The sequence below is a fragment of the Ranitomeya variabilis genome, chromosome 5, assembly GCF_051348905.1.
Source record: "Ranitomeya variabilis isolate aRanVar5 chromosome 5, aRanVar5.hap1, whole genome shotgun sequence".
In the NCBI taxonomy this organism is placed as follows: Eukaryota; Metazoa; Chordata; class Amphibia; order Anura; family Dendrobatidae; genus Ranitomeya; species Ranitomeya variabilis.
In genome coordinates this window covers 317,083,887-317,100,403 of record NC_135236.1, presented here as the reverse complement: position 1 = coordinate 317,100,403, position 16,517 = coordinate 317,083,887, and the positions used below count along the sequence as shown (strand labels likewise).

Sequence of the window (16,517 nt, the reverse complement as noted above, 5' to 3'; positions counted from 1 at the left end):
AAAAACTTCCATGCAAGTGTTACCATCTGAGAGAAAAGGTACAATAGGATTCTAGAGCTTCTTAAAGTACAAGAGTGCATGGGCACACAGAGAACGCAGACCCAGAGGTAAGAAAAAATGAGGTGTAATTTATTAACTATTTATTAACTATTCACAGGTTTAGCAAGAGAGTGTACAATACCAATAAATGACAAGTCGTATATCAAGAATAACACATGCAGTAAAGTGTGATCCCTGCCTTCTCTCTTGATCTAATGGTTACCGTCTGACCAAAAATCTGATGGCTGTGCTATGCGGATTGTTAAGATTACGGGAACACCAAATATGTCCATGTTATGTGCTTATTTGTGATGTTTATTTTTTCTTTAAAAAATCAACATTATTGTAATTGTTTTTCATTATTTTTTAGTAATTTTATAGGACCCAACAAAATCTCGTTTATTCTGCTATGTACAATGTGTCAGTATAATCTGCCTATGGAGTCAGAGCTCGCAATATAGATCAAGTACACAAAATTCTCCAAATGTCATCACCAGAGCCTGTGGTTTAATTGCTTTAGCTCCTGACTGTAAAGCTGAAGGTTGTGGTTGTGTTGTGAGTTTGAGTACCTGGAAGACTACAAAAAAGGAAAAAATTGCATTTTTGTAATTGTTTTTATAATTTGTAGTAGTTTTATAGGAATATATATAGGAACATAGAAACACATTGTTAGATACATAGAACATAGTAATACATTGTTGTATACCGTATATACTCGAGTATAAGCCGAGATTTTCAGTAAAAAAAAATGGGCTGAAAGTGCCCCTCTCTGCTTATACTCGAGTCATGAAAGGCGGGGGGGGTCGGCGGGTGAGGGGGAGCGACGCCTGTCAAATACTCACCTGCCCCCGGTGCTCCTGACGCGGTCCCTGCATGTCCCACGGGCACGGCAGCTTCTTCCCCTGTTCAGCGGTCACTGGTACCGCTCATTAAAGTTATGAATATGGACTCCACTCCCATAGGGTTGGAGCCACATATTCATTACTTTAATGAGCGGTGTCACGTGGCCGCTCAGTACAGGAAGAAGCTGCCACACCCGGAGACGTGGCACATGCAGGGACCGCACCAGGAGTAGGTGAGTATGTCATATTCACCTTTCCGCGTTCCACCACCGCCTCGTCTTCCGTGTCCTCTGCAGTGACTGTACAGGTCAGAGGGCGCGATGACGTATTAGTGTGCGCGCCGCCCTCTGCCTGAACAGTCAGTGCGGAGAGATGGGACGCTGAGGAGCAGCGGGCAGCGACGAGAGGTGAGTATGTCTTTTTTTTTAGTGCAGCAGCAGCATTACATGTGGCACAATGCTATATCGATTGTCTATGGGGCCATAAAGAACTGCATGGAGCATTATATGGGGCATCTATGGGGCCATAACTGCATGGAGCATTATATGGGGCATCTATGGGGCCATAACTGCATGGAGCATTATATGGGGCATCTATGGGGCCATAACTGCATGGAGCATTATATGGGGCATCTATGGGGCCATAACTGCATGGAGCATTATATGGGGCATCTATGGGGCCATAACTGCATGGAGCATTATATGGGGCATTATATGGGGCATCTATGGGGCCATAAAGAACTGCATGGAGCATCTATGGGGCCATAACTGCATGGAGCATTACATGGAGTATCTATGGGGACATAACTGCATGGAGCATTATATGGGGCATCTATGGGGCCATAAAGAACTGCTTGGAGCATTATATGGGGCATCTATGGGGCCATAATGAACTGCATGGAGCATTACATGGGGCCATAAAGAACTTCATGGAGCATTATATGGAGCCATAAAGAACTGCATGGAGCATTATATGGGGCATCTATGGGGCCATAAAGAACTGCATGGAGCATTATATGGAGCATTACATGGGACCATAAAGAACTGCATGGAGCATTATATGGAGCATCTATGGGGCCATAAAGAACTGCATGGAGCATTATATGGAGCATCTATGGGGCCATAAAGAACTGCATGGAGCATTATATGGGGCATCTATGGGGCCATAAAGAACTGCATGGAGAATTATATGGGGCATCTATGCGGCCATAAAGAACTGCATGGAGCATTATATGGGGCATATTTGTATATGGAGCATCTTATGGGGCCATAATGAACTGTATGGAGCATTATATGGGTCTCCTGATTCAATATGGATATTCAAAAACACTTAACCTACTGATGTCTCAATTAATTTGACTTTTATTGGTATCTATTTTTATTTTTGACATTTACTGGTAGCTGCTGCATTTTCCACCCTAGGCTTATACTCGAGTCAATAAGTTTTCCCAGTTTTTTGTTGCAAAATTAGGGGGGTCGGCTAATACTCGAGTATATACGGTACATAGAACATAGAAATACATTGCTATATACATAGAACATAGAAATACATTGTTATATACAATGTGTTTCTATGTATATGTATATTCTGCTTCTGGGTTCACTGACTGCAATACAGGTCACGATGACAAAATTCTCACATCTGCATCATTATCGGCTTTGGCTCACAGCACATCTCCTGCCTGAGAACATGGAAATGTGAGTTCAAGTCTTGGAAACCTGATCAGAAGTGAAAGTAAAAGAGGGATTTTTGGTTCTTACCGCAAACTCTCTTTCTTGGAGCCTTCATTGGGGGATACAGGTAACTATGGGTGTATGCTGCTGTCACTATGCAAATAAGGAAACATTAACTCCTCCCCGGCAGTATACACCCTCCGACAGGCACAATGCAACTCAGTTTGGTGCTAAAGCAGTCGTAGGAGTAAGTATAAAGAACTCAATCTATGTACCAACCCAAAACAACAGCACGTTGGCCAACACGGTACAAAATAAAGGGAGGGTGCTGTGTCCCCCAATGAAGACTCCAAGAAAGATTTTTCGGTAAGAACCAAAAATCCCTCTTTCTTTCTCGCTTCATTGGGGGACACAGGTAACTATGGATTGTCAAAAAGCAGTCCCAAGGCTGGGAAAAAACTAGTCAGAGAAAAGAAGACTTAGGTCGGCCGGTGGGAAACCGCCACCTGCAGTATCTTCCTACCCAAGCCTGCATCCGCAGAAGCCTGAGTATGCACCTTGCAGAACCTTATGAAGGTGTGAAGGGACGACCAGGTTGCAGCTTTGCAAACCTGCAAAGCCGAAGCCTGGTGACGAACGGCCCAAGAAGCTCCCACAGCCCGGTTAGAGTGAGCTCTCACCCCAGGAGGAGGCTGTTTATCCTGAACACGGTATGCCTCCAGAACCGCAGAACGAATCCAATGAGCAATAGTGGATTTAGAAGCGGGGAGCCCTTTTCGACGGCCTTCAGAGACGACAAACAGAGGATCGGACTGGTGAAAAGAAGAAGTTCTGGTAAGATAGACTCGGATAGCCCTGACCAAATCCAGCTTGTGGAGAGATTTCTCCAAGGGATGGACCGGGGAAGGGCACAAGGAAGGAAGGACGACGTCCTCGTTGATGTGAAAAGCCGACACTACCTTTGGTAGAAAGGAAGGAACAGGCCACAGGACTACTTTGTCCTGGTGCAGAATTAGGAAAGGAGAACGGCAGGATAATGCCGCTAACTCGGATACCCTCCTAATAGAGGTGATGGCGACCAGGAAGGCCACCTTCCAAGATAGGAGAGAAAAGGAAATCTCCTGGATTGGTTCAAATGGCGTGTGTTGGAGGGCACCAAGAACGAGGTTGAGATCCCATGGCTCAACCGGGGAATGAAAAGGAGGTGCTATGTGGGCAACACCTTGGAGGAAGGTCCTGACTTGTGGAAGGGAAGCTAGGTCCCTTTGGAAAAAGATGGACAGGGTGGAGACCTGGCCCTTTAACATACTCAAAGAAAGGCCCGAATCGAGACCCGCCTGAAGGAAGCCAAGGACTGAAGGAAGGGAAAAAACCATAGGGAACAAGCTGTTGTTGTCGCACCAACGGAAAAAGGCCTTCCAACCGGTGGCCATAGGGTCCTGAGACCTGGCTACATACTGGGGAACCTTGTGGTTCTTTCAGGAGGCCATTAGGTCGACGTCCGGAACTCCCCATCTCTGACATATTTGGTTGAAGATGGTGGAATGGAGAGACCACTCACCTGACGCAAGGCCCTGACGGCAGAGAAAGTCGGCTTCCCAATTGTCCACCCCTGGAATGTGGACAGCTGAGATGGCGGGAACGTGGTTCTCTGCCCAGCGTAGAATGTATGAAACCTCCCTCATGATCTGCTTGCTGCAAGTCCCTCCCTGATGGTTTATGTAAGCCATGGCCGTGGCGTTGTCCGACTGAACACGGACTGGATTTCCCACAAGGAGGGGCTGTCAGCGGAGGAGGGTGAGGAAGATTGCCCTGATCTCCAAGAGATTGATGGGGAGAAGGGTCTCCTGAACCTTCCAGCGACGTGTGCTGTGTGATGGAGAAAGACCGCACCCCACCCCTGAAGACTGGCGTTGGTGGTGATGATCTGCCAGCGGAGGGGGAGAAATGACCTCCCGTGCAGGATGGAGGCGGAAAGCGTCCACTAAGTGAGAGACTGTCTGACATTGAGGGGAAGGCGAATTGGGCAATCTAGGGAAAGTGGGTTCTTGTCCAGGCAGACAGGAGAGCCAGCTGTAGAGGGCGAGAGTGAAATTGAGCGTAAGGTACTGCTTCCATGGAAGCGACCATCTTCCCTAGAACTTTCATACAGAGCCGTAGAAGCAGAAAAACCGGGCGCTTTAAGGCTTTGATGCCCTGGTGGAGAGAGAAGAACTTCTCTTTCGGGAGGAATACCCGAGCTTGGATGGTGTTGAATTCCATGCCCAGGAACCCGAGGCGTTGAGATGGAAATCAAGGTCAACTTGTCCCTGTTGATTATCCAGCTGAGGCGGATCAGCGTGTCCAGAGTGATCTGGAGACTCTGGTCGCAGTCCCGGTGAGACGGACCCTTGACCAGAAGGTCTCGAGATAGGGGATTATGAGGATCCCCTTTGAATGAAGGATGGCCATGACCGCCGCCATTACTTTCGTAAAGACCCTGGGGGCGGACGCTAGGCCAAACGGGAGAGCTGTAAACTGGTAATGTTGTTCCTGGATCGCGAAACGAAGGAACCTCTGATGCAGCTGACAAATCGGAATGTGCAGGTACGCATTCTGAATGTCCACAGAGCAGATATTCCCCGGTTCCATGGAAGCGATCACTGAGCGTAGTGACTCCATCTTGAAGTGTCAAACCCAAAGGTGGCGGTTCAACTGTTTGAGATCCAAAATTGGGCGGAGAGAGCAGTCTTTTTTCAGAACCACAAACAGATTTGAGTATCTATCTGTTGTAGCCAGACTATAAGGGAGCGGGCAACACAAGTTCCAGCAGCTATTGCCGATTTCAAACCCCCTGCGGTTGCCTCCCAGGTGTGTCTTAAGAACCCATCTGCCTTTTTGTCCAAGGGGTCCCTTAATACGCCAGAGTCTTCTAAGGGAAGGGATGACTTTTTAGATGACCTAGCTACCGCACCATCAATTTTTGGAACCTTATCCCACGTCTCCGAATCTTTCTCCTCAAAGGGGTAACGTGTTTTAGAAGCTGAGGGGAGATTACCCGATTTCTCAGGCTTCTTCCACTCCTTTTCCATAAGGGCTTTTACTTTAGCATTAACTGGGAATGTACGCTTCCTTTTCTCCTCCAAACATAATGTCCTCCAAGGATTTGGTCGCTTTCTCATCTTTTAGGCCCATTGAGGATCTAACGGCCTTTACTAATTTATCCGTGTTCTCAGTTAGAAAGCATGGACGGCCCCCAACATCGCTATCTGAAGAGGAGCCAGAGAATATGGAAGAGGAGGGGAAGGGAGATAAGGGTTCTTCCTGATATTCCTCGCCAGAATGAGAGACGTCGGAATCTGAAATAGGTTCTGGGTTCTTACTACTCTTCTTTTTAAGGACTGATTTTAAAGAGCCTTCTACCTCTGCTCTAATCATCGCCCTAAGGCTAGAGGCAAAGTTACGTAGATCACTCACCACCCGCTGACCATGAAGGGTACCGGATTCTGAGGCTGAATAGGAGCACGGACAACGTCCCTCCTAGAAGCTGAGGAGTCCTGTGACCTCCGGTCAGGACGACTGCCGCTCCTTCCACTCAAGCGGCTACTCATCTTTGCATGCTGGTGAGCGGGTACAACACCTGATAAGGGCTCTTGCTGCTGCTGCTGTAATGGCTGCTGTGGCTGCTGCTCCATACAATCCTCCATATTGGAGAGCTCTATAGAAGTGAGCGATACCTCTGTGGATACTTCACCCTTTAAAGAGTGATCCGTAATGCTCACCTCCTCTTCCGGTATCAAAAATGCATCTCACCTCCCCCCTGCACGCCGCCGGGAACTCCTGTATTGTGGCCAGCGTCCGAGCTATGGGCGCCGCCATCTTGGATCCAGGGCGCAGCTCTGACGTCGCACAGGTACCCCCATTCCCAGCGTGCCTTGCGCGCAACATCAGCCGCTCACTCGGAAGTCACTGAAGGCAGCTAGCAGAGGGGGAGAGAGCAGCATGGCAGCCACAGAAGGGCCACAGGATCCCGGACTGTGCTGGACCGACGCCCGCACGTGCGCAAGAGCCCACAGGATCTGTGAATGGCGCTTCCACCATCCTGAAGGCCGGCATACAGGCGCCCTGCCAACCCTTCCAGTGCTGGGACAGGAGTGGGTGAGTGGAAATCTTCCAGCAAAACAAACCGCCGTAATTCAGCACTAGGGTTCCCATCAGGACAGGAAACCCAACTGAAGCGAGGGAGAGGTACCGCCCTTTTATTTCAGTAGGTTTCCTGTCCTGACTGGGCGGATCCCTCTCTCAGGTGTGCTGTCATGGGAGATGGGAAAAATGAAAGTGCGGCACTGATAGGCCAAGACCGGCGAGGGAGGTGTGGCTTAACAAGGGAAGGAGAAGGTAGCAATATGCCAGGAATCGCGCGATTAGGCGGGAAATTTGAAATCTAGAGACCGGTGAGCGCTACCATGGGGGAGGGGAGGGGGCGTGAAAAAGTGGGCTCCTGTCCCACTTGTTACCTTGCTTGAATCCGGCTCCTTGGTGTCTGAGGATCGCGTCAGAATCCCTCGGAGAAGAAGAGGGTCCTGGGAGTAAGATCATCCTTCCCGCACCATCTCCGGACGGTGCAGAAGACGGCGTCAACCCCTTACAAGAAGGGGGGAGGTCACCACAGATGACCACCGTCTTCCTCTCAGCCCTCTCCGAGGAGAGGGGTGAGGAGGGGAAAAGGCGAGGACTGGCCACCAAGAAGTCGCCCTGAAACACCCGTAAGGGTGACAGGGGACGAAGTCCTTCCAGCGGGTCCGAGAGTGGGCAATGCGGGGAGTACCACACTGCTCTCTCGGTCGCTTAAATGTGGGAAAAACAGGGTGAGAATCTGCACCCTGTTACCCGAAGAAGTGAATCTGAAAGAGAAAGGGAAATGATTAATAAAACACAAAAACCCTGTAAAAGAAAATGATGCAGATCTGGTGGTTAGATCCAGGTCTGCCTCCTACTGACACTAAGCAAAAACTGAGTTGCATTGTGTCTGTCCGAGGGTGTATACTGCCGGGGAGGAGTTAACGTTTCCTTATTTGCATAGTGTCAGCCTCCTAGTGACAGCAGCATACACTCATAGTTACCTGTGTCCCACAATGAAGCGAGAAAGAAATTAAATTTATATCAGTGTAGAGAGACGCAGACCCACCCCCCGAGGAGGAGCGATAACAACGTTGGAGAGAGGTGAGAATCAGAAGTCAGGCCAGTCCCGCTGAATCCAGGACAGTTGGGAGCTATTGTTTATGCCTTCAAACACATTTGTGTGCAGGCGTTGCTTCCATAGGTGACTTGTTACAAGTCCAGGTGATGATGGACTGCTCTCCTTCACTTCTGTGGACTTTTACATTCTTCTGCTGAGTCACAGCAGATCACATGTCCCTGGTGTCACAAGCTTTCATCTTCCTCCCATTCAACCTGTCCCCTTTCTCTTGGTTCCTGTACACTTACAGGTTCCTACACATATCACCAGTTATCAGTTGATGGCAGCATCTGCTCACAAATGTGTCACAGTACATTCCATTTATAGGAGTCACTTCAGTTCCCTAACACATTAGTTTGTTTTTTGTTATTCTTTTTTTTCCCCTGAAACAGATATATTAATGTCATTGATTCTTAACAACTCAGTTCAAAACTGATGAAACTAGGAAAGCTGATGACAATAGGACTTGATCTGAGACTTGCAGACCGGAGACATGGATCTGTTTCTAAAACAGATGTATGTACAGATTAGTGAAACCCTACGAGTCAGTGCATGTAAGAGAGCAAAGCACTGCACTAGGAGGTGTCACATGGTTATGTGGATGTAGTCTAATTGCTCGTTCAGACAAGCGTATAATACAGATGTGTGTTGTCCAAATTTAAATCAGCACACTGACCAATGTAACACGATAGGGCTGTTCATCTGGACCGAGTATCTATGTGAAAACATCACAGTACGAACTGTGGCTTCCAAGTCTCAGATTAGCCTTGCTCATTCAAATTGATCACGTAAATTTTTGAATGTAGATAAATGAAAACGGATTGCACACAGTTGCTACATGGACACAAAAAAACTAACTCAAAAATTTTGTACAAATGACAATATGGTTGAAAATTGCCAGAATTTTTTGCATGTAATGTAGATGATTTTTCATACGCTCGTCTGAACCAGGCCTTAAACAGAAAACACTTGGCCAGTGCATGCCTAACAACAAAACTGGGACATTCATTATATCAAGCTCGTACAGCATTTTAATGGGAAAGATTGTTTTTTCTGACATGGTACCAAAAGATTCATGCTGAGAAAACAGAATATGAAGTATAAAAATGGAAATTAACTCAAGCAGGTGCAAATCATTTCCTGGAGTTGGGGCAATAAATATGTCACAAAATCATTACAAGCGCTGAAGCTAACATTTCCACATTCTATTACAAATATCTCCCAACAAAGGCTAATTCTAACTTCACAGTTATTTAATTGCGTCATTGCATCTAAAGAGAAAAATGAAGATGCTTTGTAAATAATGTTGAATAAAAAAATGTATAGTTTTGTTTCAACAGCTTCAATGAAAATCTATGTGTCCTTATGGAAACAGACTGAGGACAAACCCTGTGCAGTTTACTTATGCAGTCACCCTTATATATAATCTTACTTACTATTTGGTAAATTGCTAGTGGTTTTTACCATGAGACATATAGAGGGGCATAACGACCACGGTGAATGCGGGTGAGAGCCCCGTCGTCGCCAGCACAAACTTCAACTGGATGTGCGTCCAAGGAGGCACATTCAGTTGAAGGGTATTGTGGCACACAGACTCGTTGGGTCCATGTGCAGTAATACAAGAGGCTAGCAGCTGACATCGGCATGCACGTCATACACTCCCGTTTATTGCACGCTGAAGTCAGCTGCTGGCTTCAGAAGAGGACACCGCGTGATCAGTGGAGCGGAGGGAAGGTTAGGATAATTACCTTTTTTTTTCTATGCATTAAAGAACAGTGGCAAAACAAGGTGCACATACCAGGATGGGGGATATGTATACCATATTATAGAGAAAAAAAAAAAAAATATATATATATATACCAGGATGGGGCCCATGAGAAGAGACATATACACCAGGAAGGGGAATATACTGTATATACCAGGAAGCGGGACATATATACCATGATGGAGAGCCTATAAATGTATATACCAGGAAGGGACCAGGATAAGGGACATATATATATATATATATATGTATATGCAAACACACCAGGATGGGGGAGGCCCGGTCCAAATTTTGCCCATCAGACTCTAGTTACGCCACTGCACATATAGAGTCTGCGTGGAAGGAGGGTGCTGATTGTACATCAGTAAACTCACATTGCATTTTGGCTCCTGTTCAGTGGCCACGTTGGGACTGATGTCCAAACCCCTCCGCAAAACAGGATTGGGAAGTATGTACCAACGGGGCCATAGACTATAGTGGTGCCGACAGAGTGAATGTGCGCTCTGACATGCACCAAGCTAAGAACTATTTACTGCAAGCATTAAAGGAGTTTTTCACTACTCTTTGACTCTTTTTCACATGTCCTAACTCTTGCTAACAACCACGTTTCTAACATACTCTCATTACCTGCACTTCTATGAGCATGTCTTGGTGAGTCATGTAATCATCTGCTTATATGCAGATAGTTCTTCCTGTTTGTTATGTCCGATCTGCCTCTCATCTGGGCACAGGATTCGTACCATTGAAGAGAGCATGCTGCTCTGCTCCAGATGGAGGCAGAACTGCAGTAAATAATTGACATAGTGTCTGAAGATGCATGCTCAGGTCACAGACATCACTATGTTCGACACTGATCCTGTATTGTAGTGCTGCCCCTTCAGCTGACAAACTCTGTGATGTGCTGCTTGTCACTAGAAGGTACATTGTAGCACTTGTCAATAAAAGGGTCCGTCTCCTGCACTCAAAATCATCGGCAGGGGAAGTCTGCACCACTCATCAGCAAGCTCAGATGACAGAATTTCCTGTCCTTTGCACTGGCCCTAATGATGCTTTGGAGTGCTGGTTGCCTCAGTTGACAAGCGCTGAAAAATGCTTTCAAATGATGATCAGCACATCGCAGAGCTTATCAGTTGAAGGGGCAGCCGTTCAAGGATCAGTGCAGTAAAAAGTGAAGACTGTGATCTCAGCATGCAAGCATGCAGGCTTGGACACCTTGACAAACAAGAGAGTACAACACCACACTGTTAGCACTAACATGTATGTGTGGCGCCCCAGGAGTCCAGATGCCACAATAGTATTGCCTTCCTCACGGGGGAGGTGATGTCATGCCTGGAAACAAGGAGGGATCCCTTAATCAGGTAATACTGACATGCAACACCGTTCTGACTCCAGGCCAAAAGGAGGAGCTCTAAACCCAGCTTCAGGGCAGCTTCCCTATATATTCTGGCTGGAGGAGGAGTTAGTAAGTTAGTCTGCAAGGGACAGTGAGAGGAGAGGAGGCAAAAGGAGAGGAGCCTGGGATCTGGAACTGTGAGTGGGCTCACCCCACAGGAAAACGCCAAGAGACCGGATACCGGGGTCCATGGTGGTGTGGGAGTTGCAGACCCAGCTACTGAACCCAGAGGGCAGGAGATTGCAAGCATCCTGTCCCATCTAACGCCTGCAGGTACCACAGCAAGTGAGGAGCCTGGGACTGCCAGAGAAAGGACAGTGTCCATGAAAGGTTCAAGCTGTCAGCCATACAGGTTGAGAATACAGACACTGAGAGGACTCGTGCAGACCTTCAGGCAGCAAGGGTCAGATATACAGCGCAGAGGGAAGGCCTCCGAACCAACCTGGCTAAGTGGATCCCAAGCTGTTTCCAGGCTGCCCGGACCCCACCATCACCTGTTACCTGTATCCTGGACTGTACCTGAATTCTACCAGTAAAAGGTAAAGGAAACTGCTATTCCAGTCTCCTGCAATTAATTCCTGCACCCTCAGTCCTGCACCCCACCGTCAACCATCCCTCTTACCAGCTATACCTGAAGCCCTGGGGACCAAGCTCTAACTGTGGGAGCTATACTATCTAAGCTGCAAAACTATCAGCCCCAGAGGACCCCTTTAAGCAGCATCATCCACCCCTGGCCGAATACCACAGGTGGCATCACGAACACTACTCTCTAGATCTTATTTCCCACTACACTTTATCCCCTTTTACTGGATGTCCAGGGCCACAAACCGTGTCACTGCCACCGTGACAACCCCTTTAAGAACAGAACCGGCCCGGTACCGAGTACCCCACGGTCCTAGCGGGTGCTCCATATGTAAATATTGAATAAATGAAATCTGGACTGCATTACTGCTATATAGAATATACTTAAAAATAAATGTACTTAGCACACAAATTGGCCCAGCAATAGCATTCTTTCTGATGGGACCCTAACCTAATATTTATCAAACATGCCTCTCTCATGTTAAAAGCCTACAAATTTAAAGGGCAGGCAGGATCCAACACTAATAAAAAACAACCTTAGGTTTATTGGAGGAGTACTCAGTCAGAAGAGGAGACAAAACCTCCAATACCTGGACACATGGTCAATCACTGAAAGTCAGCTCCACCAGCATCAGAAGCAAAGTGACGTACTTTTCTCATACTGTCTGAATCCTGTGACCAGATGAGGAGAGAATCAGATGTAATAGGCAGAAAGTAGTACCTGCATGTCAACAAAGGATTATGTGACCTACATCAAGATGCATTAGTAGAAGTAGTGCAGGTAATGAAAGTATAATATTTAAGAAAAGTGATTGCAAGGTTAAGTGCAGATGACAGTTTTTTTTCCATTCGAGAAAATCGATTTGATTATGCTATTCACACTCTGACCAGAGTTTGATCAGAGTTTGATCAGAGTTTGATCAGAGTGGGATCCGATCTTCTAAGAGGTGGAGAGAAAAAAAAGTTTCTCCACCTTCTCCATTATGTCAGTTCGTGAAAATCAGACCACCCAGTCTGTTTGTTTTTCACGGACCCATAGGCATGAATGGGCGACTAAGAAATTGGACATGTACACGTTCACATAGGATAACGGGTACTAACGATATCTGTCAAAAACACAGATGTCACTAGACTGATTTATACTGTCCTCTGCACAAGACTTTATGAAGAGCTAGGGCATAGGAAAGAGGAAATAGGAAAACCTCTTAAAACACTGTGTCTAATCAGGAGTAAAGTTTATACTGGTTTGCGCCAGAACAGTATCCATGTGTGTCTGACAACAATAAAAAGTCTTCATTAAGTCATTAATGAAATAGCTGTACCTTGTTGCTTTTACTAGCAGGCCCACATGGGATGCAAGCCTCTTTTCCATTGACTTGATGAGGGGATAAGTAAGTATTAGGAGGGCATTCTTTACATGTGCTGCTCTCCTTATCAATGTAGTGACCAGCTGGACAAGGAACACAGGATGACCCAAAGGGCTGAGCGCCCATGGCACAGAGACGGCAGCTCGATGCGACTCCATCCAGAACATTGGTGGCAGTTATTGAATAGATCTTTACGACATCATTTACATAACGGCGGCTCTGGAAGGAAAGAAGAGGTTCAGCAAAAAAAATATTGTTCAACTTCCTCTGTGTGTGAATAAATCAGAATAATGTAATCCCCCCCTACCGAAAGTTCATTGCAATAATACCCATTTGCATACATTAAAAATGTGATCAATGACCTTTCAAGAGCATAGAGACAATCTTATTAAGAGTGTATTATGGCTTTGCCTTCACAAGCGGAAGAAGCTGCACTCATTATTTCTACAGATAACAGACGAAATGAAAATAGCAGAAAGCAACACATTTATGCAGGCGTTCATAACATAACATAACATATTACAAAGATTTGTCTTTGGCACTGAGAATGAATATATTCACAATGTCTGGTTCTCAAGAAATTAGAGTCATTTCCCAACATTACTGTGTAAAAGGAGAGCTGTAGATCAGTTCGCAATCATTGCACTAAATTGTTTCCATGAGCAGATGACCAGCAGAATGTGGCTTCCTCTATATTAGGCCGCGGTACATTTCTACATACAATATACAGATATCATTACTTCTCCAAAGGACGGCCTTAAAAACTGACTGCACAGGAGAATTCACACACACTTCATTTGCTACATGGGCACAATACATTGATCTTCATGTTCTAGATAGCAATTATTTATTTCAAAAATGTAATTTCAGAAAAAAAAATATTCACCATCATGAATTATCTTAAAAGACATTATCACTGATTTTTTTCTACACACAGATTTTTTATTAACAGAGGTTCTAATAGGCAAGAATTGTGATGACACCAATGCTCAATAAAATATGAGGTATATGAAAAATGTATAGGAAATTCCCAAACACCATGCTGGCCTGGAGCACTAGATATAGGTAGAAAAGTAGTTACTGTAGTGAAAAAACAGGCAATATGTTTCAGTATCGCAACGATACACTCAATGATGCACTTTCCTCAGTCCAACCTACTGTAGATAAGTGACACCTGTATGTTGGTCTTATCATTCTGATACTGAACCGCGTTGCCTGTTTTTTTTTTTTACAATTTTGGAACTCCTTTTCGACCTATTGGTCAGCAGCGCTATTTCATTTGGGAACTTCCTTATACATTTTTTCCTATAAGCATTTTTCTACTATTACACTGGTCTACAAAAAAAAAAAAGAAAATTTCTGGCATGAACTTTAAGAACAGTTTTAGACTAATTTGAGGGTGCTGAATTCAAATCTGATCTTATAATTTCTCTATCACATCACGTTTTTGCGCTATAGGTATATAGCCCAATTTCATGAATTCCATGATAAATATAAGTAGTGTATGAAAAGTGCAGGTTTACACGTTCACTAATGTAAATTTAGTTTGATTTGGGTGGTTAATTTGTGTTGATTTGAAAATGGTTAACTTTCTTTTGGGTCTGCAAGGAGGGTACACAAAACACCCTTGTTTTCTGTGCTACTGGGACAGTAGAGCTACAGCAGAGCATTGGGTGAAAACTGAATGGCCTCAGCGAGTTTGGCATCTGGCGATAAGAATGTCATCCATGATCCTCTAGTGGATAGGAAGAATATTGTTGTTACGGAGACGAGGGGTCAGTGGGTGCTCTCGTCCGCTGGCCCGGCTGTCTTTACCAAGACTGCATGGACCACGGCTCATACCACTGAACGCCCGCTCTATCTCCCAGTGGGCAATACACTACAGACAACACAGGGTTAAGGTAAGACAGGGTGGCAATACTTCATTGAACCACAGCACACAATAGCAAACAGAACATTCCCAACATGCCTGGAATTGTATGGGTACATGGGCGCATATAAAATATCACTGCGTCTCCACATATTTCCAGTATGACACGATGTCAGAGCTCCCAGGGTCGCTACTCCATCTGTGGATGAACGCACAGAGAAGGGGTAACGACAAGCATAGGGAGATGACCAAGAACTGTCCATAGAGTCCAGACAAGGTCCAAAGCCAGTTGACACAAGAGCCACCACCTGGCTTATCTGACCATCTCCATGGAACCAGGCGACCAGCGGGTCCCATACCTGGCTTTCTCCAAACATATCCATGGTTCAGAGATGGTCACTGGATCAGATCTGTGTCCTTCCAACCAGAGCCGAAAACCCCTAGGTTGTATCCTATAGAATCCTAGATCAGTGTCCCTCGTGATGGTGCCATGATGAATTGGCTGCAGTCCTTTCTCTTGTCTCTTGGGTGGTTTTCAGAAATCTGGCTCCTAGCTCTGTGTTACTTCAGTCTCTTTATACCCAAGGCATGTAAGCTACTCTTAAGGCCCCGTCACACATAGCGAGATCGCTAGCGAGATCGCTGCTGAGTCACAAGTTTTGTGACGCAACAGCGACCTCAGTAGCGATCTCGCTATGTGTGACATGTACCAGCGATCAGGCCCCTGCTGCGAGATCGCTGGTCGTGTCGGAATGGCCTGGGCCGTTTTTTGATCGTTGAGGTCCCGCTGACATCGCTGAATCGGTGTGTGTGACACCGATCCAGCGATGTCTTCACTGGTAACCAGGGTAAACATCGGGTTACTAAGCGCAGGGCCGCGCTTAGTAACCCGATGTTTACCCTGGTTACCAGCGTAAATGTAAAAAAAAACAAACAGTACATACTCACCATCTGATGTCCGTCAGGTCCCTTGCCGTCTGCTTCCTGCTCTGACTGAGTGCCGCCGTACAGTGAGAGCACAGCACAGCAGTGACGTCACCGCTGCGCTCTGCTCTCACTGTACGGCGGCTCAGTCAGAGCAGGAAGCAGACGGCAAGGGACCTGACGGACACCGAAAGGCGAGTATGTACTGTTTGTTTTTTTTGGTAACCAGGGTAAACATCGGGTTACTAAGCGCGGCCCTGCGCTTAGTAACCCGATGTTTACCCTGGTTACCCGGGTACTGCAGGGGGACTTCGGCATCATTGAAGACAGTTTCAACGATGCCGAAGTCGTTCCCCTGATCGTTGGTCGCTGGAGAGAGCTGTCTGTGTGACAGCTCCCCAGCGACCACACAGCGACAAAACAGCGACGCTGCAGCGATCAGCATCGTTGTCTGTATCGCTGCAGCGTCGCTGTGTGTGACGGGGCCTTTAGAACCACCCAGGGTCTTTCAGTCCAACATCAAGAAAAGGTAAACAATGGTGATGGGATTAAGTATATTAGCATATAAGCACACATCAAGAAACAAAGCTCAACACACTCAATGTACAGTCACCACTACAGACTTAAGGTACCTTCACACTAAACGACTTTGCAACGATAACGATAGCGATCCGTGACGTTGCAGCGTCCTGGATAGCGATATCGTTGTGTTTGACACGCAGCAGCGATCTGGATCCCGCTGTGATATCGCTGGTCGTTGCTGAAAGTCCAGAACTTTATTTGGTCGTCAGATCGGCGTGTATCGTCGTGTTTGACAGCAAAAGCAACGATGCCAGCAATGTTT

General features: G+C 46.3%; 1 protein-coding gene across 1 annotated transcript in view; it reads right to left on the bottom strand.

The window, feature by feature from the left end:
• ELAPOR2 (endosome-lysosome associated apoptosis and autophagy regulator family member 2) overlaps nt 1–16,517 on the bottom strand; it is a 157,455-nt gene that overhangs the window by 36,052 nt on the left and 104,886 nt on the right. Inside the window, exon 14 of the mRNA XM_077264643.1 lies at nt 12,835–13,098. Coding sequence (XP_077120758.1) covers nt 12,835–13,098 — 264 coding nt within the window. The remainder of the gene's footprint in view (nt 1–12,834; nt 13,099–16,517) is intronic.